The sequence below is a fragment of the Manis pentadactyla genome, chromosome 1, assembly GCF_030020395.1.
Source record: "Manis pentadactyla isolate mManPen7 chromosome 1, mManPen7.hap1, whole genome shotgun sequence".
Classification (NCBI taxonomy): domain Eukaryota; kingdom Metazoa; phylum Chordata; class Mammalia; order Pholidota; family Manidae; genus Manis; species Manis pentadactyla.
The window spans coordinates 229,589,618-229,615,916 of record NC_080019.1 but is presented as its reverse complement, the minus strand read 5'-3'; the positions used below and the strand labels follow the sequence as shown (position 1 = coordinate 229,615,916).

Sequence of the window (26,299 nt, the reverse complement as noted above, 5' to 3'; positions counted from 1 at the left end):
AACAGTGTTTTAGAAAATTCCATGTTTTGAGTTGTCAGGGATATGAAAACCATGAGAAACCAAATGGCAGCTCTGGAAGCCCCCCTGGGACAGAATGACCACCTGAGTCCCTGGCCGGCCCGTGGGCCGTGTTGTGTTTTCGCATCTGCTCGCTTGTGTGTATCTTCTGGCCTAGCCTCTGTAAGGCTGGGGACTTTGTCCTCATTGGCTGATGTATCCCCAGTGCCTGCGTGAAGTTGATCCTAGGTCCAGATTGGATGGCTCAGTGGATGGGAGGATGCAGGGATGGAGGAGGGATGGATGGGTAGGTGCAGGATAGAGGGATGCGTGAATAGACACGTGCGTGTGTGAGTCCGAGATGCAAGATGGAAGGACGAGTTGGATGGGGGAGCAAACGTGGAGGACGGATGGATGCAGATGGATAGGTGCATGGGTGCAGGATAGATAACAGAATGAAGAAATGGCTGCTACTGAGCATGGTGTGCTGGTGAACCTGCCTTCAGAATCTAGGCTTCTGCTTCCAGGATGGTCAGGCTCTAGTCACGCTCCTCGTGGTTAGTTTAGTCCAAAACAGTTCACACCGGATTGTCCCACTTCCATCAGCACACAGGATTCCAGAGAGCGCATTTAAAGGGTTCAAACCATTCCAGGCAGATGAGAGAAGAGACAGCTGCTAATGGGAACCCTGGACCCCACTTCACGAATCCTGAGGCAGGCAGGAGTGGGGGGCTGGGTGCCTTCCGGCCACAGTGCCTCTCTGGGTCAGAGCTCCAGGTCCGCAGGTCTGGCCCGTCCCCATTGGCTGCCACGTCGCCAGCGCTCTGCAGGAAAGGCAGAGACAATGTCAAACAATAAGCAAAGGACTAGGCAACCCTTCCCAGAATTTTCTCGGTAGTTTATTGCTTCATTTTTTAAGAGACTCACCATCCCCAACCCTTTAATTGTTCTAAATAGACCTTGTTCTGCAGTTGGCTGTTATTGAACAAACAATCACTTGATATTATTTCCAGTCTGGTTGTGTCTTAGTTGAAGGAGAGGTTATTTCAAGATGAAGCGGCTGTCAGGTCATCTCAGGCGTTATTTCCCTGCTGTACGGGACCTTCGGTGTCACAGTATTACATCCAATACCTTCCTAATTAAAAAGGAAAAAGCCTCTTAGGAACCTACTCCCAGTTACATTTCATACCACACTGGGGGAATATGGAGGACCAGATCCTGCAAACCTTGGCAATGCCATAAATTGCTGGACTTTATTTCCTTCATTTTCCCAGAGCTGAGAGACACCTGAGGAAATAGATATCTTCTTCTTTTCTTGCCTTCTAACTTTGGGTTATTTTTCCTCAGATCTTGCAGGGCCTTGTTGATGTCCGCATCCCACATAACAACTTCTACCGGAAGCGTGAGTAGCTCTGCTTTCAGCTCTGAGCCTGGGACAAGGGAAGCTTTGTGGGTGGCTGGCTTTTATGTCTTACATTTCTGAGACTGATATTTTCTGGGGCCCCTAGAGAAAGTGGTGGCTTGGACCCCATGACTGTCCCTGTATTCTGTGCTGGTGCCACACGCAGAGCCCAGCACATGCTCACTTTGTTTTTCCTTTTCTGAGAAGTGTTTTTGGAAATCGTCAGTGAGAAGTCAAGATACTCCCTCCACGAGAACATGGACAAGATCAAGGTCCCCACGCAGATCATCTGGGGGAAACAAGACCAGGTGTGTAGCACGTCCCCAGGGCCGCCTGTGCAACCACACTGGCCTCTGATGAAGCCAGGGGTCATTTATAAAGTGAGCTTCGCTGGCGGGTTTCTAATCTCTGGAGGAGGCGGCAGAACGCACTAGGGTCACAGGCCAATGTTTACAGGGAACATTGTTCTGAGTCCAGAGCAATGGCATTGGTCTTTTTAAACAAGAGGCAATAATAAATCATTTTTACACTTTATTTTTAATCAAAGCCATATAGTCACATGACACAAAAAACTTGAAAGACTACAAAAAATTTTTTAATGAAAACTTGATCTCTTTACATCCCAGATCCCAAATCCCATTTCCTTGAGGGAGTCCTTACTGTTCTGTGTGTATTTCCTAAAATTTCAAAGGTGATGATTGGCAGGTGGTTTCTGTAAAGGGCCACATAGCAAGTATTTCCACTTTGTGGGCCCTCTGATCTTTGTCACTGTGACTCAGCCCTGCTGTGGTGGTACAAGAGCAGCTATAGACATGCAAACAAGTGGGTGGCAGAGTTCCAGCGAGCCGTTCCAGCGAGCCTTTAGTGACAAACCGAGGCCTTGGGCCACTTCCTGCCCACCTCTCTTCTAAGCATATACATATGTGCATAGGTAAGCTTTATCTGTAAGTGTTTTAAGCATGCCATGTATCATGTATAAATTTTAAAAATATGATATATACATTGTTTTGCATATTACCTCATATATATATGGTGTATCTATCTTGGAAATTGTTTCTTATCAGCCCATATAGATTTACTCACTCCACTTTTTTTTAATATTTCATCTTGAGATAATTTCAAACTTAGGGGAAAATTGTAAGCCTAGTACAGAGTACTCCTGTATACACCTTACTTAAAGTCATCAATTTTTAACTGCTTTATTGAGGTATAATTTATAAACCATAAGCTTCCCCTAATTGTGCATCCCACCACAACCCAGGTATAAAACCCTTCTGTTGTCCCAAAAGTACCCTCCTGCCCTCTGCAGCTAATCTCTGCACCCACCCCAGCCCCGCACAACCACTCCTCTGTTTTCTGTTTCTACAGTTTTGCCTTTTCTAGAATCTTCATAGAAATGGTATTATATAATAGGTAATCTTTGCATCTGGCTTCTTTTACGCAAGCATATTGTTTTTGGGTTCATCCACAATGCTTCATATACCAGTAGTTAGTTCCTTTTTATTGTTGAGTGTTAGTAAATAGATCGTATGTACCACATTTTATTTACTACCAATTTTTAAATTTGCCACATTGGCTTTCTCATTATCATCTATCTGTCTACCTAGAAATATATATTTTTGAACCATTTGGAGATGGTTGCTTAAATTAAATCCCTTTACCCCCCAGTACTTGAGGGTGTATTTACTGGGGACAAGCATATTCTCATATTCGTAACCACAGTACATTATCATGTTCAGGAAAGTTAACATTGATGTGATACGTTCATCTCATCGACAGTCTGTATTCCCAATCCATCAGTTGTTCCAATAACATAGAATATATAGAATCCTCCTGTCTCCCAAGCCAGGATCTAATCCAAAGTCACACATGACTTGTCTGGGCCTGTTAGTCTCCTGGAATATAAACCTTTCCCTTAGCCTGCCTCTGTCATTCATGACATTAACATGTTTGAGGAGCACAGGCCAGTTTTCTTATGGGATGTCCTTCAGTTCGAGTTTGTCTGCTGTTTCTTCATGATTAAATTCAGGTTCTCCATCCCTGGCCAGAATATCTCCTGAGTGATGAGGTAGCCCATCCTCAGATGCATGTGCCCTCCTCCTCCTCGCTTGTGATGTTAATATCGATTTTCTGGGCCGGCAATTGTCTGCAGTTATTATTTGTTTCCATGCAACTGATCAGCAATCTGTGGGGAGCCATGAAGAACTCCTGCTCCTCACCACACATCCCCCTGGCTGTCGTTTACTATCTGTGAATGAGTCTTGCCCCAACAATATTTTTCACCATTCTTTTTCACAACTGCGTAGTACTCCGTTGTCCAGCTCTGCCATGTTGCGTTTAATTCACGGTCATTTGGTTGTTTGCCATTTTTTGCCATTAGACAAGACCTCAGTGAATATCAATGTATGTGTGTGCTTGTGGAGTGTGAGAACATACCAGAAGGCCAGATTTTTAGGGTGGTATCACCAGGTCAAAGGGCAAGTGCATTTAAGAATTTTAATAGGTCTTGTCAGATGGCTCTGTATTAGTTTGCTAGGGAAGCCATTACAAAGTGCCACAAATGGGGTGGCTTAAACAGAAATTGTTTGTTCTGGAGTTTTGGAGACCAGAAGCCTGAGATCATGTTGTCAGCAGGTCAGTTCCTTGGGGGCAGCTGTCAGGGACAGTCTACTGTGTGACTTTTTCCAGCTTCTGGTGGTTGGCTGGCAGTCTTGGCTGTGTCTCAGCTTACAGAGGCGTCATCCTGATCTCTGCCGTCCTCTTCACATGGTGTTCTCTCCCTGGTTTGGCTGTCTGTGTGCTGAAATTTCCCTTTTTTGTAAGGATGCCAGTTGTATCGGGTTAGAGGTCCACTCAGTATGACCTCATCTTAACTAATTGCATCTACAATGACCTGATTTCCAAAGAAGTCACATTTTGAGATACTGGGGATTAGAGCTTCAACATAAGAATCTGGGGGAGAGACAAGCCATAACAGACCTTCCAGAGAGATACTAATTCACACTCCAGAAGCTCCTTTTTTGTTTGCATCTGTTCTTTAGAAACCATTATCTTAGGGAAAGTTCTAAAGTTTAAAACGAGAAGAAGCAACAAGAAATGAAACCCTTATGAGGCCCACAGGCAGACAGAATGACATTGTCTAGTAAAGGTGTCCAGCAACATTGAGCTGTTGAATGTTGAGAGAAAGGCAATTAGAGAAAAGCTTTCCCCGTGGAGACAGTTCCCCTGGGGACCTAACGGCAGCACAGGCCGGGGCCATGGAGACCCCTGGAGATGTGGGGAGGAGCCGGGACTGGGTCCCCAGTGCCCTTGGGGAGGGAGGCATCATGGTGTCAGCATGCAGCCGTGTCCCATCAGCTGGGTGTGGATGCGCAGCGTAGGCGGATGGGTGTGAGGAGTGGTGTGGGCTCGCGTGCTGCCCTCCACCTCAGCCAAGGGACTGAGAGCAGCTCTGTGGGCACCTGAGCGGAGAAGCAGGAGCTGAACCATCAGGAGTCAGTCAGAAGAGTCAAAGCCTTTCTTCATTCTAAAAATCCCTAAGGTGATGTGGGGCCGTCGGGAACCAGCAGGGAGGGGCGAGAGCCCGTCGCCCTGTGGAGAGACGGTGCAGAAGCGCCATCTCTGGGCTTGGACTCCGAAAATCTGAATTCCAGCCCTGCCTTTGCCCTTTATCAGCCCGTGACCTTGAGCAAGTCACTCAGCTGCTCTGAAGGGCGGTTTCTCTTCTGCTGGGGTGATCGTGAGGCTCAAGTAAGATAATATATATGAAGGTGACTTTTCTCCAGTCATCAAAAAATGGTTATTACTCATGTCCTTTGCTCTGATTGCTGACCTCTGCCCGTGGTCCAGAATTTCCTCCAGGGCTCTGAAGTCCATTTTGTTCTGGAAAACGAGCCTAAAATTCCCTGGGCCTGCTATAAATATGATCAGATCCTATATGTGTTCTCAGGGACCATCCCTGCCAGACTCCAAATAGCAAACTGTCTGGCTCTTTCCCTGCTCTGTCATCAACATTTGGTGTCAAAGACCCATACCTGTGGAAGCAAAGTAGTGGCCCAGTAGGCAGGCTGCTGTATTGGACAACTGCAGGGAGAGCCATATGCACGTCGTCTAGGTGAATGAGACCCCCTGGATTTGGGCAGTCTACAGCCTGCGCAATGGAACCTGGCAGCCCTTCCTGAGAGGATTTCTGCACAGCTGTTCAACTTATTTCTCCTTTATGCTCAGTTCACTAGAGTGGGAGGGCCATATGAAGGTACGCAAGGTTTATTATTCTTTAGGTCTGTTCTCCCGGCCAACACAGTGCCTGGTATGCAGGAGACCCAGAGTATGTAGTATGAGCAAGCAAGCAAGCATGTAGAAGTGAAGAAACTTGCAAATGGTCAACCCATCAACTGACTTCCTGAATGTTGAAGTCAACCACTAAGGTCATATCGAGCACCTAGTATGTGCCCAGCATGGATGAGGCCCTGGGGATGCAGTAGCAACCAAGACAGACAGGAGCTGTAAATCTGGGGAGGGGAAAATTCTGGGGCAAATGCCTTTGAAACTAAATTCAGTCAAAGGGAGAAATAAAGTTTAAAACCTGTTTATTGCATACAAGGAGTCATCCCGTGTCTCTCTCTGTTGCGACAGAAGCAAGCAAAAACTCTCCCCAACGTCTCAGGTCCAGATAAGCCCTCGCTTGCCCATGTAATTACCCATGGACTACTTCTCTCCACCCCTTAAAAATGCCTGTTGATACGGAGATGCACTAAAGCCAGGCGAGGGATTCTGGAAATACTGCCGTTTTACCCACAGGAGCCCTGCCTTCTGGTAGCTTACAGTCTATACAGTAGTCTACCTACTGCTGTAATGCATGGCACAGCCAACACTAGAGTGAGGTATGCCATGTAAATACAGAGGTGGAGTCTGTCTTTATTTATAATTTTGATATTTTCATCATGGATCTTTTTCCATTAAGGTCTATTTTTTTAGTACTGCATTAAAATAGTATTCATCTGGAGTACCGGGTTTCTTTGTGCCTGAGGCAAGGGCCTCACTTCCCTTATTGTGGTCTTGCTTTGGCCTGGAATGGGGTGGAGACCCAGTTTGACCATCTTCAGGAATGCCTTACTCAGGAAGTACCTGGCCTGGGTCCCCGAGACATTCACCCCTCGTGAGGGCCCGTGCAGCTGTCTCACAGACCTCTGAGTGACCATGGGGAACACCGGCTTTGATCAGGATAATTGTCAAAGCTGGAAGCTCATGTGGTATTTTTGCTGATGAGCTGTGGTTTCTGACTGTCCGCCAGACAGATGCTCAGTTGGGAGTTGCTGTTTTTCCTGCTTTGACCCGTGGTCCCTGCCTGCATTTTGTTTGGGTATTTTCCATAGCTGGGCTTTATTTCTGCTCAGACCAGTGCTGTGGGAGCCTTCGCTGTGAGAGAGGGGTGAGGCAGAGATGTCTGATTCTTCTTTGGGGTGCCCAGCCATTCTCACCACACAGCCAGGTGGGTGCACAATCTTGGTTTTAATGATCTGGGTTGAGGAGGGCCAAGCTCAGATGAGACGGCACTCAGGCCTGTGGGGTTTCTGCTTTTGCTGTTGAGGATGGGAGGGGGTGCCCTCTTGTCTGAGGGGAGTCGCAGGTGAAAGCCACTGAGAGAAGCCAAGTGAATGCCAGTCCGAGGGTGCTGGGGAGAAAGCAGGGCACGTGGAACATAACATCACATGAGCTGTTTGCAAAGTGTCGGCCCTAAAAAAGTGGTGGCTTTCAGATTGGGAAAGTGGACCCCATTATTCACAGACTTGAGGCCTGAGGTCACACAGCTATGGGAATCCCCCAAGGACCTTCAAAGAGATACTCCCCAAACAGTTTGTGATCATTAGTTGTCACCTCTTGGTGTTCCGGGCATGTCCTTCCTACAGCTTGTTGTTCTCTGTTCAAGCTGTAGGGGGCCTCCCTGTGGCCCAGCCTGATCACATCACTGTCCTTGACACAGCGCTGCGGCTCCCCCTGCCTTCAGATCAAAGCCAGACCCCCCAGCAGGGCTGGAGGAGCGGGCCTTCCTCACTGCGTCTCAGCACTGGCCGACTACTGTCCCTGCACTTGCTACAACCTCCCACCTTCTTCCTCCCTGGAGCTCTCGGCTCCCAGGATCCTCCTTGTCTTGCTGCTGTCTGGCCTCCGTGCCAGACCAGAAACTGCTCATGCTATTTCCTCCTCAGTCATGCTGGCAGCACAACTCCTGGCACTGAGTTGTACAATAAGGCCTGAGGCGTGCAGTCCCTTCTATCAGAGGGCGCCAGCCCCCGGCACTGAACTCACTTGGTCGTAAACACCAGCCCTGCCAGGCCTCAGCAGGAGTTCTGTCTGCTGAGCACGCACAGGCATCTGAACCCTTGCCATCTAGCTTCCTCTCTTGTCCTGCAGGTGCTCGATGTGTCTGGGGCAGCCGTGTTGGCCAAGTCAATCGCCAACTGCCAGGTGGAACTTCTGGAAAACTGCGGGCACTCGGTGGTGATGGAGAGACCCAGGAAGACAGCCAAGCTCATCGTCGACTTCCTAGCTTCTGTGCACAACACGGACAACAATAAGAAGCTGGACTGAGTTCCCGACGGCAGCCTACATGCCACACGCAGCACCCACTTCCATCTTCAGAATCTGCCGTGGCCACCGCTTCTCAGGGATCCTGCCCCAGACGTGGTCAGAGCACCCGAGTCCCTGAGGAAGCCGGGCTCCTCCCCTGAGTCTTGACAGAGCCACAGAGCTTTGGGGGCCACGAGGAAACCTCCAAGACGTTTTTCACAAGATGGGAACTCACAGGACAAAATAAGAAACCCAGCCATGGAATCTACCAAGAAGTCTTCAAGTTCATGTCACAAGGTGGCCCCCCTTGGACCACCCTCATCACTGAGGCCCCGTTCTTTAAAACATTCCTCACAGACTGAGTCTCAAGGCTTTTCTGTTGCTTCGACGTTCTCCCCTGCATGGACAATGGCTGTTTTAGGAGCGCTAGTCCCCATTCACTGAGCCCCTCTTGTTTATGTCTAATTTAAGTTTTACATAGAGACCCATAGGCCAATGCAGTCCATCAACTGTGAGACGGAGCGAAATGGCTGTAAACATTTTTACACGCAGGGAGGGATGTTCTGCCCGTGCCGGCCCTCAGAGCTGCTGCGGAAGCAGAGAACACAGCTGGGTGGTTTGATGGGCACCCCCCATGTTGGGTGTGTCCTGACATGTTGGGTGTGTCCTGAGTGAGCCCAGAACAGTCCCAGTATGAGAACACCTAACCAGGAAAAATTATTTCCTGGGAATCATTTATGATTTTTAAAAACAGGACTGATGAAGCAATAAAGTCCTAGACAACTATCTAAATCATCAGATTCGGGATCCACACACAAGCACCTCCTGGGCCTCTTTTCTATCTGCTGTGCTACTGAAAACCCTTGGATGTAAAAAACTAGTATGTTAATGAATTCTGTGAATTCTGTGAACAGTAATGTGATTGAAAATGAATCTAAACAGCTGTAAAAGTGACCACAATGACATGAAATAAATTGACTTAAGTCTAGATTAACAACATACAGATGGTTTCCTTTTCTAAACTCCTCATTAAGGGTAACTTCAGCAGATTTTTTATTAACTTTAAGAAGCATTTTTTTAAGTAAGGCTTATTCCACAGGCATTGGAAATCCTTGCTTGGATGGCTTGTTCCTTTCATTTTGAGAAATACTGTTTGAAAGCATTCAGTTGAAACTGTATGTCAGACACAAAAGGCAAGAATCATCAAACTGTTCCTTTTGGCCCTCTCTTACTGAATTTAGGAATCCTAAATTCCCTGGGCACTTCACTTCTTCAAATCTTTTTACAGAGTCTACAGCTAAGTAGTTCTGGAAATTAAGAGGGATGATTCATAGGTTAAAGGGGACTCAGGGGTTGGTGTGAATATTTTTTATATCAGAGAAGAGTGGAACATAGATCTTAAAAACAAGAAGATCTGAAAATGGGACAGCAGTCTGGGGTGCAGCTAAAGCTGCATTCAGAGGAATGTTTATAGACCTCAGTACTTTTATTAGAAAAGAAGAGAGGCTGAAAATCAGTAACTTAAGCTTTTGTCTGAAGAAGCTAAAAAAGAAACACCAAATCAAACCTAGAAGGATACCCCAATGTGGCAAGCATCTAGCAATGTACACAATTATTGGATCACTATGTTGTACATTGGAAACCAACATAATATTGTGTATCGACTTTATTGCAATTAAAAAAGAGGGAAATAATACACATGAGAGCAACAAAAATCAGTGAAGTAGAAAAGAAAAATATTAGACATGCTCTTACTCCAATCTCCCATATTCACCAAGTTTGCTGAGGTTCTGGGAGAGGGGTCAGTCTCGGTGGTGATGAGAGATGGTTTCCAGGGTTGCTGAAGAAGCCCCAGGCCTGGGGTAAGTACCTCAGGTCAGAAAAAACCTTACCAGGTACAGGAATTGTGGAACCCTGGGCTGAAGAGCAGCTAAGGATCGCATCCAGGGGAGCTGCCGACAGCACTCCGCTGGGGTCGTTCAGACAGGGGTGTGCCATCCGTCCCACCTGGAAGGACAGTGGGCAGGGTCTGCGTCCAGAAGTGGCTCCCACCCCCTCCACTGTCCCTGGAAAACATTGGCTGGAAGGCGTGAGCAGGGCGTGTGTCATGTTTGACAAACCTACAATGCAGGTTTTCAAGCTTCTCCCTGGGCCTGCGATTCTGGCCCCACGGGGCTAGGGAGTTTTGAAAGCTGACAAGTAGAGCTCCCCTTTGCCCCCCACCTTTGTGATTATGAAGAGCAGGCTGCTTACTGCCAGAAGGCTGCCCAAAAGCCACACCCCACTGGGCCCTGTGGTGTGTGCCTTTGATGACAGTCTTGGAAGAAGAAAGGGGTCATTCATCACTGCCCTGCCTGAAAGACCGCCAGAAGCTTCTGAAATAACAATGGGAAGCCCCGGGGATCACAAGTAGACTCTTGATCCCAATGCCCTGTTGGGCTGCTGTTGCAGAGGCAGCCCCCAAGCTGGTGTCAGGCTGGTGTCACAAAGGCTGAGGGATGGGCAATGGTTAAGACTTAATTTGGCCTCAGTCTGGGCTTCTTGTCCAGGGCAGGGGTGAAACCAGGAATGTCGGATGCAGGAAACACAGGAGTTTGATGGTGCTGTCCGCGGGTGTCAGTCTGTCTTCCACTTGAGCTCCAGGGCATATTCCCCAAACCAGGGAACTTGTTGCTCTGTCTCAAGAAGTTTCCAAAAAGCACTGAGAGATTATAAAGGATGTCAGGCCAGGCTGGGGGACTGACTGACACGCTGCATGCCAGGCACTCTTCTAAGTGTTTTCCATGCATCACCTCAAACCCTCACTTGGCCCTAAGAGGGATGCGGGACCTGTGCCCATTTCACAGCCAAGGAAACCGAGGCCCAGAGAGGTAAAGTGTCTTGCCCAAGGTCACATAGATAACAAGCAGAGGGATGTGTCTTGGTTTATGTTGGAAAGTGACTTGCAAAAAACAATGTTTTCATGGGCAAATGCCGGGGCCCCTGCTGAGGAAGGTGACCCAATAGTTACCGGACATCTCATGGCCCAGCCTCCTGCTCAGCAGCAAACCAGCTCATCCGGATTCCAGTGTTACCCTGCTAAGGGTGCCTCAAGGCCCAGCCTGCCCTCCTGTTTCCAGTCCCTTTAGTAACCAGGACTGGTGTCATTCCCTCTCTGGAAGTTCACCTTGCTGATAACCCTCATCCCTCCTAATACTTGCAATTATAATCAACACTGTTCCTCCAAAGCAGTTTTCTGGAGGGGAAAAGCCTTCTCTACCTTTCTTGTTGCTCCTCCACCAGACATGGAGAGCAGTCACGAGATGTGGCCCTGCTGCTAGCGGCCACTCCAGAAGTGACCCACGGCTCTGCCCGGGATCTGCTCAGGTGGCCTTGGAAGGGGAAGGTCAACCTCCTGGACTTCTTCCCAGCCAGGCACTTTCCCACTGCTCTCAGACAAGTTGTAGGTTTTAGTTAAATATAAATTCTGGATTTTAGGCCCCTTATTTACTTCCCAATCCCTGGGGATCGCTCTCAGGACAATCCGGTTGGTTACTTAACATTGTTCCAAGATGATGGATGCGGATTTTAACACCCACAGAAACCAGCCTTCTGCTGTGGGGGAACTTCCTGAGCTATATGGACAAGTCTTTGATTAAAAGTGGCAGTTCACCGGATCTGCTCCAGAAATGATGGGTGAAATACCCGTTGGCCATGTTTAGGAGCATTTTTTTTTTTGAACTCTCTTAGTGTCTGTCTTCCCCTCCCCTCCCTTGCCCCCATCTCTGTTTCATTACTCTGTCTGTGTCACGTCCACCTGCCTGTCTCAGTCACCCATGCACACACAGAAACACTCCCCTAACGACAGGAAGACTTGCTCTTCCGATCCTTCCACTTTCGATCCTTCTAACCTCACTCCTCTAAGCACACAGATGGGGATTTCTCCAGGGGGGCTCTGCTCCGGCAGGAGATGGGAGAAGGAGGGAACCTTGGGGACAGAAAGTGTCATGGAGGTACCAATCCTAATGACTCAAGGTAAAAGCTGGCTTTTCAGTGTGTAACTGTTGCAGAAGGCAAACTATTAACATGAGTACAGGTCTAGGACCCCTTACCTAAGGCTCAAAGACCCAGGTGTGATTCCAAACGCAGAAGTGTTCTGATTATTATGGTGGATATACTGTATATATGTAACATCCCCATTGGGGTCTGGCGCCACCTTACATGACCCAACGCTCTCATATTTCTGCTGTGCAGTGTGAGAATATCCACTGTAAGTGGGCCAAAAGCTATGTAAAGCTTCAGCTCAGTTCAGACTAAGCGTTGGTGCCAGATGAAGAAAGATCTGGTTTCCAGATTTCTGTAGAATTTCAGGATTGCGCAGAAGGACTGGAGAGCTTGCATTCCCTGTAGCCACTCCCCTGCCTCAGGGGACTGGGGTGAGGGGTGAGGGGTGAGGGGTGAGGGGCGGGAGACTGCATCTGCAGCAAGTGTTCTAGATGGAGAGGCCCCGCATAGGGGTGGGTGTGGTCCACAGCTCCCTCTTGTGACTATAAAGGGCAAGTCCTGATTTTTATTTAACAATTATTAGTATTATAAAAATGACACCCTGTCACTCCAAAATAAATCAGACAAAATGAAGGCTAAAAAAAGGATGTTTATACCTACATACATAATAGAGAGGCCCCTGCAGGGTTGCTTTGTGGTTGGTCTGCTTTTTTTACGTAAAGAAGGTCATGCTGGATGTTACTGTGGCCCACCCCCTACCTCTGTATCTTGGGCCCCCTGGGGGTCAGAACCCACAGATTCGCCCAGGCTCCTGTAATGGGGGTCCAGAGTCCTCCAGAGAAAGGGGGCTGGCGCTGCACAGAGGGTGCACTCCTTTGCAGAGAACCTACTAAATCCCTGGGAGAGGATCTCTGAATTTTAAGAAAGGACCTTAGGCTCCTCCTGAAATAGGCTGCTTATTTATTTCCCTTCCTGGGATCATGGACCCCTTTAGTGGGGAGGTTTCTGCATCATTTAAATACATTTCAGAAATGCCGGATGAAACCAAATTAAATAGTTCGGCTCTAGCTCCGGCACCAACTTACAAGCAAGGGAATGACTCTGAAGGGGAAAGACCATCCTCAGAGGTCGCTGGGGCCGGGGCTGTGGCGAGGACCAGGCCACTCCCCTGGGGCATGGGGATGGTTTGGACTTGACAGTCTGCACAGAGACTCCTGGTCATTCATACCCTTGACTCATGGGCTGTCCCTGAGCTCTGCCTGCAGTGAGGGAGGCTGTCCTTCCCAGGTCCCCTTTACCGAGGGCTGCTCCCACAGCCACACCTGTTGAGGGATCACAGCTGCCCTGTTTCCCCAGAGCCACCCTCAGAAGACAGGAGATGCCTGAGAGGTTACACCCCATTTTCTTTCTCTCACCTCCTAGGGTTGCTGGATAAAAATACAGGCAGCCCAGCTGTTAGGAGGGGTGTTGAGTTCTTGTCCCCGCCACAACAGAGAATTGAAGGGCAGAGACACAGTAGTGAAGCACAGTAAAGGTTTTATTTAAAGTTACACTCTTAGAGAAAAAGTGCGGGCATCCTCAGAGTGAGGAGGCGCTCTGGAAGATTAGGGGTTCCCTCTTTTAAGGATTTTTCAGGAATGTGACAAAGGGCTAGAGGGTGTAGACTGGTCAAGCGGTCTCAAGATACTCATCTCTGGTGAGAGACACCAAGTCTCCTCTCGTCTATTATTGTCCTCCAGGTAATTCTGCAAAATCAACTTTACACAGGAAATTTACTGATCCTTTAATTCCCCACTTGCTGCCCTTGCCTCAGTTCAGTCTCACTGAATTCTTAGCAAACTGGTGTCTGGGTAGGGAAGCCCTCCTCCCGGAGCTACAGGGTCTGATGCAGAAAAGTGAAAATTATCCAAGTTCTTGAAAAGTCCAAAATACATGGCTATTCTGTTCTCTGAGCTGCACTTTGGCAGAATGACTCTGCCAGGGAGCTGGTTGAGGGGGGTCTCCTCATTAAGGAGTGTTTCCTGGGTGCCAGACTTTACACCGACTTATTTTTCCCTACAGCTCTGACGTAGATAGTACTAAACTACTAATCTGTCCACGTGATAGATGTTGGAAAGTTGAATAGATGGCAAAAGATGGATGTGAAGTGAGTCTGGGCAGCTCCCAAGATCCAACCTCTTTGAGAAAGAAAGTGCCACAGTCTGTGGGGTCCATGTTGCCATTTCTTTTATGTCTGGAACAAGGCATGTCTCCTCTCTGGGGAGAAGGGAGGGAAGTAGAAGCTGCAGGACTGGAGAACACTGCTGCAGCCAAGGACTGAGGCTTTAGGAAGAGCAGACAGGATTTTGAGAGAAAGGAAATGAGATGGTCCGAGTGGACCCCGGCTCAGGTTTGGCTATGCAGGCAATGCTTTGCCTCGAACGCAGGCACAGCACACCCACCTCTGAACTACTGCATTCAGTAAATATGGGTTGGCTGCCAGGCACTGGAATGCAGTGGTGAGCCAAGAGACAAAGCCCCATCCTCATGGGGCTCACCCTGGGGCTTTGGCAACCCCAGCCTCTCTGTCTTGCGTGCCCCAGATTCTCATCACACAGTGGTGGGTCGGTGCAGTGTGAAGAGCACCACCAAGAGTCAGACGGCCTGCTCACGACTTAAAACTGATCTTAGGTAAGTAACTTAGCCTCTTGTACTTCTTTCCACCTCTGTGAAATGGGGAGGATTAAAAAACAGCTTAGAACTGTGTGGGAATTCCGTGAGCTAACATGTTTTCACAGTGCCTGGCACAGGGAGAATACATGATAAATATTAGCTGCTATGTAGACTCAGACATGTGCAAGGGACTGGTGGTTACCAAGGGGGAGAGGTTGGGAGCTTAGGGGGACTGGGGAAAGGGGATAAAGGGGCACAGTAATTCACAATCACTAATTCTCAATATGATTGGTCACGGGGATGGTAGTACAGTACGGAGAATATAGTTAATGTTTCTGTAACATGCCTATGTTGATAGTGTCCGCACTAGATGGGTGAGAATTTAAAATGGGCAACTGTTGAACCACTGTGTTGTATATTTGAAACTCATAAGTTGATGTATCAATGATACTTTAATCAAAAGAAATAGCTATTACTTTTTTTTTAGAGTTTATCAAATGTTCATCATAGTTATTACAATCAGACACTTTGTTACCAGTATCTAGCACATAACGGCGGCTTAGCAAGTACTTGAATAAATGAATAAATGAACCTGGCTTGCACTTGTAGATAAAAGCATCTGGGTCTTTTCCAGTCAACTCGGATAGCACACGTACCATATGCTGGGAGCCACAAAAGACAGAGAACAGGTTCTGTCCTTGGGGAGTGCTTGAAGTAGATGTTTAGATAAAAGTTTGCTGAGTGAAAGCATGGATAAGTGGTTGACTGAAGCGAGTTTCAGGACTGAATAAGATTCCCGACCCCACACACATTTGCGCGCACCGTTTTCTCCGGACTGGCCAGCAGAGGGCGCCGAGCTCCGCCGGCCTCGGCTTCGGGTGGGGATTCACGCCTGGGTCCTCGGGAGGACTCCGCGCGCTGACGTCATATCCGCGCCTAGGCGTCAGAATCCGGGGGGCGGGACGGAAGGAGCCAAACGTGAACAGGCCCGCAGTTTCTGCGACTCAGACTCCGGCTTCTGCGTGGGGAGTTCCAAGCCTTGGCGGATCCCTTCAATCAACAGGAGTCCGGGAGACGTCAGGCTCGTATGTCGGAGAGCGGGAGGTCGGAAACTTGCAGCAGGGCGGCTGTTTTTCCCGGCGAGGGTTCAGTCGGCCTGATGACGCAGAACGCACTCGCCATTGCGCATGCGCACGGCGACAGCTGTGGAGCGCGACCCTGGGTGGCCTGAGCCCTCCAACCGCTCCTGCCGGTGACGCTCCGCGCGGAGGTTGAGGCCGGGCCGCCGGCCTGCTCGGGTCTCTGCGCTACCCGGTCTCGGTGGCAGAGGACGGCTGCGAGGACTGAGCCGGACTCCGCGTGCAGAGCGCGCCGGCGCCAGGTGGGCGCTGAACAAATGGGGGACGTTAACCTATGATAGTCGAAAACAGTCTGAGTACCCACAATAGGGGATCGAGCTTAAAAAAAAAAATCCTTCATTTAGTCCAAAAGTATGTTGAGTGCTTACTCTGTGTGCGATGCGCTGCTTCAGGTTCTTGGAAACAGTGACTTAAGGCAAAGGAAGTCTTTTCTGTGGAACGTACGTTCTGTTAGGGCAGGGGAGGGAAGTACAAATGGAGAATAAGCGGTTTACACAGTTAGGTTTAGGAGGCGGTAACTGCGGTCGTTACCGGCTGTGAGGGAAAAAAGAGAGCGGGGGACTGAGGGTTGGCCTTATTAGATAAAATAATCCCTGGACCAAATCGAGGGTGAGGTTTGAGCAGAGCCCATAGGAGGCAAGGGAGTGACCATGTGGTCACCTGGAGGGAGAGTTTCCCCGCCTGTGGAAAAGCCGGGAGCGAGGCCCCGAGGTGGGGGCATATAGCGGGGGAGAATGGTGGGACTTGAGGTCAGAGCGCCTGCAGGGAACAGCGCGGGTCCGGTAGGGCCCGGCAGGCGTCTTTAAGGACTTTGGTTTTACTCTAAATGAGGCGGGAACCATTGCAAGGTTTTGAGCAGAGGAATGGCGGGGCTTGAATGGGTTTTAATTGGTTCACTGGCTGCTGTAGAGACTAGACTGGCGAGGGAAGCAGGGACACCTATTACTCAGATCAGTTAGTGAGCATCCCGTTAAAAAGGCTGACTTCAAAGATGATGACAGTGACTATAGAAGTGCTTACATTTCTGTGAGCCTGGTGAACATGCCAGGCTGTATGGAGGCCTTCACAGGCGTTATCTTTAATCTCAGGACAGCCTGCAGAGGCCAGTACTGTTAATGACCCTGAGGCTTGGGCCTCCAGAGAAGTGGCTGATCAGTAAACACTCTCTCCTTAAGTCTTTTTTCTTTCTTCCTTGTAAAATGTACATACTATAGGCTTTACGAATTTTTAAGTGTACAGTTCACGGGCAATAAGTACATTCACGTTGTGCAACCATCACCAAAAATCCATTTCCAGAACATTCATTAAGTTTTGATTGTTATTGGCATCCCAGGGCCCTGGCCCAATCTCATTCCCCTACTTAAGGCAGCCAATTCCATTAAGGCAGGCAGTAATGCTTAAGAAACACCTATCAGGTGCCAGGCAGTGGATGAAATGATCAAGGGTCCTGTTCTTTTGCCCTTCCAGTCAAGGGAAGACTAGATCAGGAAAGAAGCACCGGGTAACTAATGCTGCAGTCTTGAAACTCTAAAGATACTCTTGAACACAGGCCTAACCCTACATCATTCAGTTATTCATATAGTCAATAAGTATTGAATACGTACTCTGTGCGAGACACAGTAAATGCTCACATTGCTTGGATGGTTGGGTGTAACTCCTTGACCCTGACAGCTCATTTTCTCTGGAGGTCATTATCTGGGAGTGGTTGGAACTGGGCCTGACCCAGAGACGTTTTTGTATCTTCTGATTTTTAACTGTGTGACCTTGGATGAATCCTTTTCCTTGGTTGGGCCTCAGTTTCCTGGTTCCTGTGATGGGGGAGCCAGATATTAGACAATGTTAAGAGAATGCATAAGAAGGGAACCTAACTTAGAACAGGATGTCAAAGAAGGCTTCCTTGAAGATGTGAAACTCTTGGAAGAGGAGAACTTTAAGTTAAAATTCAAAGGAAGAGTAGGAGCTACCCAGAGGGAGAGTGAGGTGGGAGTGGAGCCAGGGATGGATTCTTTCCAGGCAGATCTGCATGTTCACGTTTCGTGGAAGTTCCATATCTCTTAGAAATGGCATTGAGTGCCCATTCCAGGGATTCCTCCTCTCAGACCCCTTACTGTTTAAGCTCAGTCTTTCATGGGGCCTCCAGTTAGCCCTGTCCAGACCTGGCCTCTGGAACAGAGAGCAGACAGACTGAGGATAGGAGGGAACAGCAGAACTACCACCCCTCATTCTGTGCATGGTCTGTGTTGACTGAAAGTAAACAAGAAGAGGGCTTACAGATTCCAGATTTTACTCCTTTATGGTTTTATTTTCTTTTTGGGTTAAGAGGCATCTCACCAGAGTGGGCTTGAGGAGTCTCAGGAGTGATTGGAATTCCTGTGTGCCCTTGGGCAGGTATTACCTATCTGCCAAGCCTCAAAGTTGTCTTCTTAAAAGTGGGAATAAGAATAGCTTTAACCTCATAGGATTATTTTGCGGCACATTTCTTGAGACATTAGCATAGAGCTGGGTTCTCAGTAAGGAAGACTGTTTGCTGGGGTTATGTTATTAGAATTTAAATAAGAATACAGTTGCTGGGCGTATAGAAAATAGAGAAACTGCCTTTGTGTCTGTATGGGTAACAGGTTGACCAGAGTTAGATAAGTTACTGTATAAGGAGTTCTTTTAAAAATTACATAAGTCAAATTTCTCATTTAAAAAGTGAAAAACAGCTTGTTCTTTGCTAATTTCTGGCCCTCTTGACTCTCCATGTAGGTCTGGTCAGCACTGGAAAAGATGCCAGCACCCCCTACCACGTATGAAAGAATAGTTTACAAAAATCCCTCTGAGCATCACTACGTGAAAGTCTGCCTGTAAGTTCAGTCTCTTAAGTTCTACTTTTGATTACTTTCTTTAATGAATCTGAATAGCATGAAATTTAATACACCTTTTTTTTCTTTTTAATGTTTTCTCCAGAGAATTTCAAGATCGTGGGGTTGGACTGAATGCTGCACAGTTCAAACAGTTGCTGGTTTCAGCCTTGAAGGACCTGTTTGGGGAGGTACAGAATCACATAGTAGACAGAATACTCTAAGGTCTTTGTAAGAAATACTGAAAGAACGCTTTCTAAACCAAGTTCTGAAGCTTTAAAACCGTATTTGAAATAGAAGGCAACTTTCAGAAATGATGTATTTTTGATAGGTTTGTGCTACTGTGCCTTCTGTTTGGCAAGGAACTTGCTGGAAGTTTGATTGCAGTGGTAGTCCAAAGTATGGTCCAGGCTAGCAACCCACGAACTTTTTTTGCCCATTGCAAAGATGGTGGCTTGCATCAGAATGTAAATCAGCACACTACCTCCTTTACTGAGAATGGCTCCTGTGTAAAAACTGAGCTCAACTAAACTGTGCTTAGTGAATTGTTGTGGATTTACTTTCTGATGCAGCTCCTAATCTTATCACTGACCAGCACTTTGAGTAGTCTTGTTTTAGCATTCACTTGGAAACAACTAGTTTTGAGAGAGAACAAAGATAATTTTCAGGAATTATTTCCGATTCATATACTCTGTCAAATCAAAACCTGCTAAGCATCTCATCAAAATTGACTTTTACTCCACAAAAAACTCAGTTAAGAGGATGAAAAGACAGATTGTAGATTTCTTTTTTTGTGGGGGGGAATATTTGCAAACCACATATCTGATAAAGGACTAATATCTAGCATAGGAAGAACTCTCAAAACCTGGTAGTAAAAACAATCCAGTTAGGAAGTGAGCAAAAGACAGGAACAAACATTTCTACTAAAAAGAATGAACAGTTGACAAAGAAGCACATGAATGAAAAGGTATTCGGCATTATTAGGCATGTGGAAAATGCACATAAAAAACACAGTGGGATGTCACCACATACCTAGCAGAATGACGGAAATAAAAAATAGTGATAATGGTGTTGGCGAGGATGCAGAGAAACCATCTCATTCCTCCATTGCTGGTGGGAATGTGAAGTGCTATGGCCACTTCAGAATGCAGAAGGGCAATTTCTTCAAAAAAAGAAAAGAAAGAAAAAACATGCATGTACCGTACAGCCCAATAATGCACACCTGGGCACATACCCAGAGGAATGGAACCTTAGGGTCACACAAAAACCTGTACATGAATGTCCATAACATCTTAGTAAGAGCCCCAAAGTCTAAATAAGCTGGATGTCCTTCAGTAGGTGCCTAGTTAAACTGTGGTACATTCATGCCATGGGATATACTCAGTAATAATAAGAAACAAGCTATAGATACACACAACAGCTTGACTGAACCTCCAGGGAATTAATGCTGAATGAAAAGCAAGTCCCAAAAGATGACATACTGGGTGACTCCATTTATATAATGCTCTTGAAAGAACATAATTATATGATCTGGAGAAAAATTAGTGGTTGCCTGGGGTTGGGGAGTAGTGGGTGTGGCTGTAAAGGACAGAAGGAGAGAGCCCTGTGGTAACGGTATATTACTATATTTTGATTGTGGTGGTGAAACAACATGTGGTAAAATTGCATAGAACTGTGCACACGTGGGCTCACACACAAATATAAGTGTGCATAATTGTTAAAATCTGAATAAACTCTGGTTTATCAATTTGAGTTTCTTAAAGTCAAGCCAGATGTTGACACTGGGGGAGGCTGGGTGAAGGGAACCTTCCTGTACGTTTCTTCACAGTCTCCCGTGACTACTTTTTCGAAATAAAATGTTTAAGGAAAAAAAAATCTACACCTTCTGTATGTGAGGTATAAAACCTGGTTCCTGGAGATAACAGCTGTAAACAGGAGGCACGTCCTCTGCCTTGGTGATTTTAGTAGGAAACTACATTAACCAATTAAATGGCAAGAATGATGAGTCTTATGAAAGAGGAGGCATGTGGGTCCTGTACGTGGAAGACCATAGCACATGATTAGGCTTTCTTGAGGATCAGGGAAGGAACAATTTAAACAAAGACTTGAAGAGTGAAGAGGCATATGCAGTTTGAAGAGGAACAGGAAGAACATTCCAGTTGAGGGAATTATAAATAAGCATGCCCCATACTCTAGCACCATTAATCAAAATCCTGGTTTTCTGGAGGAGTAAAGCAGTTGGCAGGATTAGTTGTTAATTATTAGTAATTAGAGTAATTATAATGGCCTGCTAATAGTATCATTCCATGCTCAGGCTGATGCTGCCTTACCCTTGGACCTCCTGACCTATGACGAGGAGACCTTGTCAGCCATCTTGAGAATATGTAGCAGGTATGACAGATACTGGGACATTTCCAGGATAACAGCAGAGAAACGGATGGAGAAAAAGAGAAAAATGCTCTGTTCTGAGAGTGAGAAGAGAATTCTGAGCAGCTTTTGGAAGCTTAAACTGGGGAGAATGTAAACATGAATCTGCCAGGAGCTTATACTCTAGAGAGCAAAACTTGCTGTTTGCTTACAGCTGCACAGTTTCCCTACTGATGGTTGTGGTTGCAAACCCAGAAAAGTATATTTTAGGAACATTCCTAATTGAAGTTCATTTAGTTCTCGGCTTATGACATAAGCTTTTACTTAACAGTGTTTTCTCATTTAAATTAGGTGTTCTGGAAAAAACTACTTTCTAGAATATTACTAAGAAAAGTACAAGGGAGGGGATGGAAGGATGATGAAATAATTGAAGGGGAAAAATTAGAATGTTTAATATCTTGATCTGGATCTGGGTGATGGTTACATGAGTATATATATCAAAATTCATCAAACTGTACTAAGATTTGTGCATCTTACCATAGTTATCTCAGTTTAAAAAAATACTAGGGAGATGTTGTATGGACAAATCTTTATGCTTTCTTGGTTTTTCTGCAGTGGTCTTGTCAAATTGTGGAGCTCTTTGACCCTATTTGGATGCTACAGAGGCAATAAATGTGCCTTCAGAGTGATTCAGGTAAAGACTATTCCATATTCCAGACAAGGCTGGGTACTGGCTTAAATTGCTTTTTAATAAGTGTCCTGTTTTTGTGCCTGCATAAATCTAGTATGGTTAACATCGTCCAGCCTGGAGCAAGGCGGGTGGTGGGTGGTATAGGGAGTGGGAAGTCCAAGACTTCATTGTCTTTGAAAATGTGAGGCAAAGCATTTAGATTTTAGGTTGTATGGGAGATGTTTTGGAATAAAACTTGGAACTCTTGTGGAAAAGTATTAACTTTTCATTTATTGTTGAATGCCTTATATATTGGAATGCTCAGCGTATCATGACCACGTAGCTATCTGAGAATGCTCTTCTAAATGCTATCAGCTTGGCATCCTGTAAAACCGGGCATGTTTCTGCATTGCAGTGTATTTTAGTACAGTTTTATCGCTATCTTGTGTTAACTTTTTTCTTTCTCTTACAGGTTTCTCCATTTCTCCTTGCATTATCTGGCAATAGTAGGGAACTAGTATTGGACTGACTAGTCTTCAACTTCAGAAACATTCCTCTGCGTCCAAAGTAGTTTTGGACGCCAGCCTAATGTTTGAAGACTGAAGCAGGGTAAAAGCTCCTACTCGTGGAATCGAGGGTGCTGAGGATGTTCCCCGCGCTTTCTAGCCATCACCTCCGGTGGGGTGGGCTTCAGAGGAAACTCCGCCTGGATCAGCCAGTGCGAAGCAGGTGGCACTTCAAACGTATGCACCTCCGAGTTGGAGACCGGGCTGAACTCAGCAGAGCTTTCACGCAGAGGGATGTGGTCGCCTTCTCACAGTTAACGGGGGATGTCAATCCCTTGCATTTAAATGAAGATTTTGCAAAACGCACCAAGTTTGGAAAGATGATTGTACATGGAGTTTTGATCAATGGACTTATTTCAGCTCTTCTAGGTACTAAGATGCCAGGGCCAGGCTGTGTATTTCTTTCCCAGGAAATTAACTTTCCAGCCCCTTTATATGTTGGGGAAGTTGTTTTAGCTTCTGCAGAAGTGAAAAAGCTGAAGCGTTTCATTGCTTTTATTGCGGTGTCATGTTTCGTAATAGAAAGTAAGAAGACAGTTATGGAAGGCTGCGTTAAAGTTATGGTCCCAGAAGCTCCCCAGTCCTGACATACGTGTTTAAAGGTAACAAGTTCAGGCGTCAGTGTTACTGCTGAAGAGCCTCTGAGGAAAACGGGGATTGCTGCTTTTCACCAAGAAAGGGCTGATAGACCCAGAAGCCCACAGCGGACGGGGGAGCAGGTGGAGAGGTGTTCAAATGTCCACTTACCAGTTTGGCCTTATGCTTCACATCGACTTGAGTGTATGCATCATCTATTTAGGGTTTTAAAATGAAAAATATTGAGAAGGTAATAATTTAGCTAAAGGTTCTACTTTTAGGATTTCAACCCCAGCTAGATGTCTGTTTGGGTAACACAAACCCTATACATGTGTAGAGTAAGTTTCTCACTGAATTTATAACTAGCTAGCAGTTAATTACTGAAGGCAATGATAGAAGGAGGGTTATTTCTGAGTACCTACCTTTTAACAATAAATATTCTTAGATACTGTTCTTCAGCAGTTTCTGGGTTGGAGTTTATTGTAATTCATTAACCGTTTACAGCAAGATGATATCTTGCTCAACCTTCAGCAGCACTTGGCTTTCAGATGGTTTTCCTGTTACTGGAGAAGGGCTTGTGTGCAGATTTGGGGTCAGTTAGGCAAACTCCCTGGGTCTCATCTATAGAGCACGGGTAGCAGCACCTACCACATAGCTCTGTTGGAGAGAACAGATAATGATAACTGAGCGCAAGGCCTAGCCTGGGTGCAGTAGCTACTACTATTGCATTCTCCCCTGTGAGTGAGGTTAGGGGTTCCCCACAGTGAAACAGATTCATAGACCTGTCATTCACAATGTCAGCTAAGCCTGGAATAGATCTTGAATGCATAGTTTCTACTTTGTAATCCAGGTTATCTTATTCCTCCCTTGGAAATGTGGGCACCCCCTCCCCGTTATATAAACAGTATGTGCTTGTTGTAAAAGATTATAGGAAATAAGAAGTATAAGGAATACTGTGGAGGTCAAATTCTTGAGAGTTAAGGAGTATTGAAGAGGAAATGTGCCTAGTGTGTTGGTAGTAAATGGTCATCCCCAACACATCCAATGCCTAAGGCAGTCTAACAGAACATACTTGTGGTATGCCTGTGCTCTGTGGCCTTACATGGCAGCTCTGACCACAGCTAGATGCTTTGATCAGGAAGATGAGGTCAAGTGTGGCTGGTTGGATCAATCCACATTTCCAGGAAAAAGGTTTCTCCTGGTGGTTCAGAAACTAGACGTTTTATTTTTTTACATCAAGGAGATAGTTAAGCAGATCACTAGAAAGAATTATTCTCGTCCCTAGAGGGCAGTGATGCATATGAAGTGAGTATTTTTAAACGAGTACTGTATCATGCTCTAGTCTGTGGTGGTGAGGTGCAGATAACCAGTCAGCCTGAGAAGCAGGAATGCCCCTCACGGGTTACAGAACAGGCACCGTGTGTGGCTCCAGTCTACCTGAAGAAGGCTTATTTATAGGTGAAATACTACACATGCTGAATTTTATGTAAGATAACACTGAACAACAAAATGAGGTACTTGGGGTACAAAATACAGACTTGAAGCCAAGACCCTCTACTCCTGCAGAGCTCGTGCTCTGGGACTTAGCAGCAGTCTTGAAATATGGTGTGATGTGATCATTAATACTAATAGCCACCCTTTTTTTCTGGTGAGCCAGTTTCCTACATTCAACTCTGGTCCTTGAAACAATTGTATGAAGTTAATGTCCCATTTTGTAGGCAAGGAAACAGACCCATGCTGTGTCATTTGCCCAAAGTGGTCCAGCTAGTATGCAGCAGAGCTGGAATTCAGACCCAGGCCAACCTGGTTGCAAAGCATTTCCATCCCCAACTGTGGGTCTTGGAATGTTCCCATTGCTGGAGAACTTAACGTTTCTGTAATAGTATTTTATTATGTGGCATTAAGGCATTTAGAATGACCATTCTATAGAATTCTTTTTATATTCAGAATGTTCTAGATCTTACTCCCTGCTCCCATTGTAGCATTTTCCAGTGTACTATTACTTGATGGCTCCCACCCATATTTACTGCCTTTTTTCTAAGTTGACATTCAGTGGTTATATTTTCAGAGCAGAATTGCTGAAAGGGTTAGTCTAAAGGGGAAGAATTATGTGCAGGCTGAGCATGGTGAGGAGAGGGAATGTCATGTCTGGCCGACAGCTGATTTTATACTGTGTAACTCAAAAGTAGCTCCTCAATATGAGTATTTTCTTTTTTTTAATGTTCCTTAAGTGTCATGGTCATCTTTGATCTCTCTAAATAGTAAAAAGTTGGAAGAGCGAAGTAGGCAAGAAGTTAGGGGTACTTCTTTGTAAATGATAATGTGTGTATTTTCACTTCGAGCCAGGATTCTCAAACCACTCATAGGTCATTTAAGCAGGCTACAAGAGAACTGGCTGGTTGCTTTGGTCATTTTGAGCCTTACAGATGCTGCCAAGAAAGAAGGTCTCTTCTGTGAACGCATGAGTGATCCTCAAATTAGGGAGTCCTCTTTCAGATACTGAGTGGTGACTTTGACTGTATGAGGTTACATGTGGAAGTAAGTACAGAAGAGCTGACTAAAATAGGCCAAATTGTACTAGCTCTCCACATAGGGGCATTGTAAGACTGGAATTTATGCAATGTTTGATTGCCACAGAAAGATATACCCATCTTAAGCAACTTCAGCCTAATGTACTGGAAAATTGCTTAACAGATTTTTATATTCTACTAGAAACATTTTCCTGTTGGTGAAATGCCACTCATTTCTTTTTCTGAGCAACATATTTTAAGTAGTAATGGGGAGAAAGCTTCACCACAGCCACCATTCATTTTGTGGACCTAACTTGTGTATTCATCTAGAAAAAGAAGAAATTGCCAAATGCAAACCAGTACCTCTTAGGTAACCACCGTTTTCATTTTGTGCTGAATTATTAGTCATTTTCCTTTTATGTTTTTAGAATATGATTCAGAGACCAATTTACTCCTGAAGAAAATTGCTATTACATCTATTAAGTTCTTAAAACATACTCTACCAACGGTTGACTGTCACTCTGAGCAGCTGTGCTGCTCGCAGTGCGTCATGTGTTGGCATAGTGTGTTAACTGGTTCCATCTGAGCAGAGTGGGAGCGCTGTGAAGTCACTCTTGGGCTGCATTTGAGTATCTCTAGAGTCCCAGATGTTTCACTTCCTTTGTTCTTGGCTCCTTTTCATTCGGATTACAAACACAGCGGAGATGAGGATTCTCAGTATCATCAGAGAAAGTTTGGTAGAGCAATATCAACTAGAAGAACCATTTACGTTCAAAATCCTAAGAAAACCCAAGACTAACAGTGTTGCCGGGCAGCTGGTTTCTCTCTGCACACTTGGTGAAACATATCATTTAGGACTACATTTTTGCCCAAAGTGGTCCAACTAGTATGCAGCAGAGCTGGAATTCAGACCCGGGCCAACCTGGTTGCAAAGCATTTCCATCCCCACTGTGAGTCTTAGAATGTTAGCTGGTCTGGGGAGGTTTCTCTCTGCACACTTGGTGAAACGTCATTTAGGACTAC

The 26,299-nt window shown here is 46.1% G+C and overlaps 3 protein-coding genes across 7 annotated transcripts in view; all 3 read left to right on the top strand.

Moving 5' to 3' along the window:
- The window catches only part of ABHD6 (abhydrolase domain containing 6, acylglycerol lipase), a 48,560-nt gene extending 39,592 nt beyond the window's left edge, over window positions 1-8,968 (top strand). For all 4 annotated transcript variants that reach the window (XM_036877777.2, XM_036877770.2, XM_036877773.2 and 1 more), the window contains 3 exons: window positions 1,345-1,399; window positions 1,607-1,707; window positions 7,814-8,968. In XM_036877777.2, coding sequence (XP_036733672.2) covers window positions 1,345-1,399; window positions 1,607-1,707; window positions 7,814-7,990 — 333 coding nt within the window. In that variant the 3' untranslated portion in view covers window positions 7,991-8,968. The remainder of the gene's footprint in view (window positions 1-1,344; window positions 1,400-1,606; window positions 1,708-7,813) is intronic.
- Window positions 8,969-15,447: 6,479 nt separating this feature from the next.
- Window positions 15,448-22,280, top strand: RPP14 (ribonuclease P/MRP subunit p14). Of its 2 annotated transcripts, none has more exons than XM_036877949.2 (6): window positions 15,448-15,686; window positions 18,493-18,590; window positions 18,694-18,778; window positions 20,902-20,978; window positions 21,570-21,648; window positions 22,097-22,280. In XM_036877949.2, exons 2-6 carry the CDS (start codon window positions 18,514-18,516, stop codon window positions 22,151-22,153), a joined length of 375 nt encoding a protein of 124 aa, XP_036733844.2. In that variant the 5' UTR covers window positions 15,448-15,686; window positions 18,493-18,513; the 3' UTR covers window positions 22,154-22,280. The 2 variants fall into 2 exon arrangements, with proteins under 2 accessions (XP_036733844.2, XP_036733845.2); XM_036877950.2 differs by lacking the exon at window positions 15,448-15,686 and adding an exon at window positions 15,694-15,986.
- HTD2 (hydroxyacyl-thioester dehydratase type 2) lies at window positions 22,271-23,219 on the top strand. Its single transcript, XM_036877948.2, has one exon. The coding sequence runs from the start codon at window positions 22,271-22,273 to the stop codon at window positions 22,775-22,777; it is 507 nt and encodes a 168-aa protein (XP_036733843.2). The 3' UTR covers window positions 22,778-23,219.
- Window positions 23,220-26,299: the final 3,080 nt, after the last annotated feature.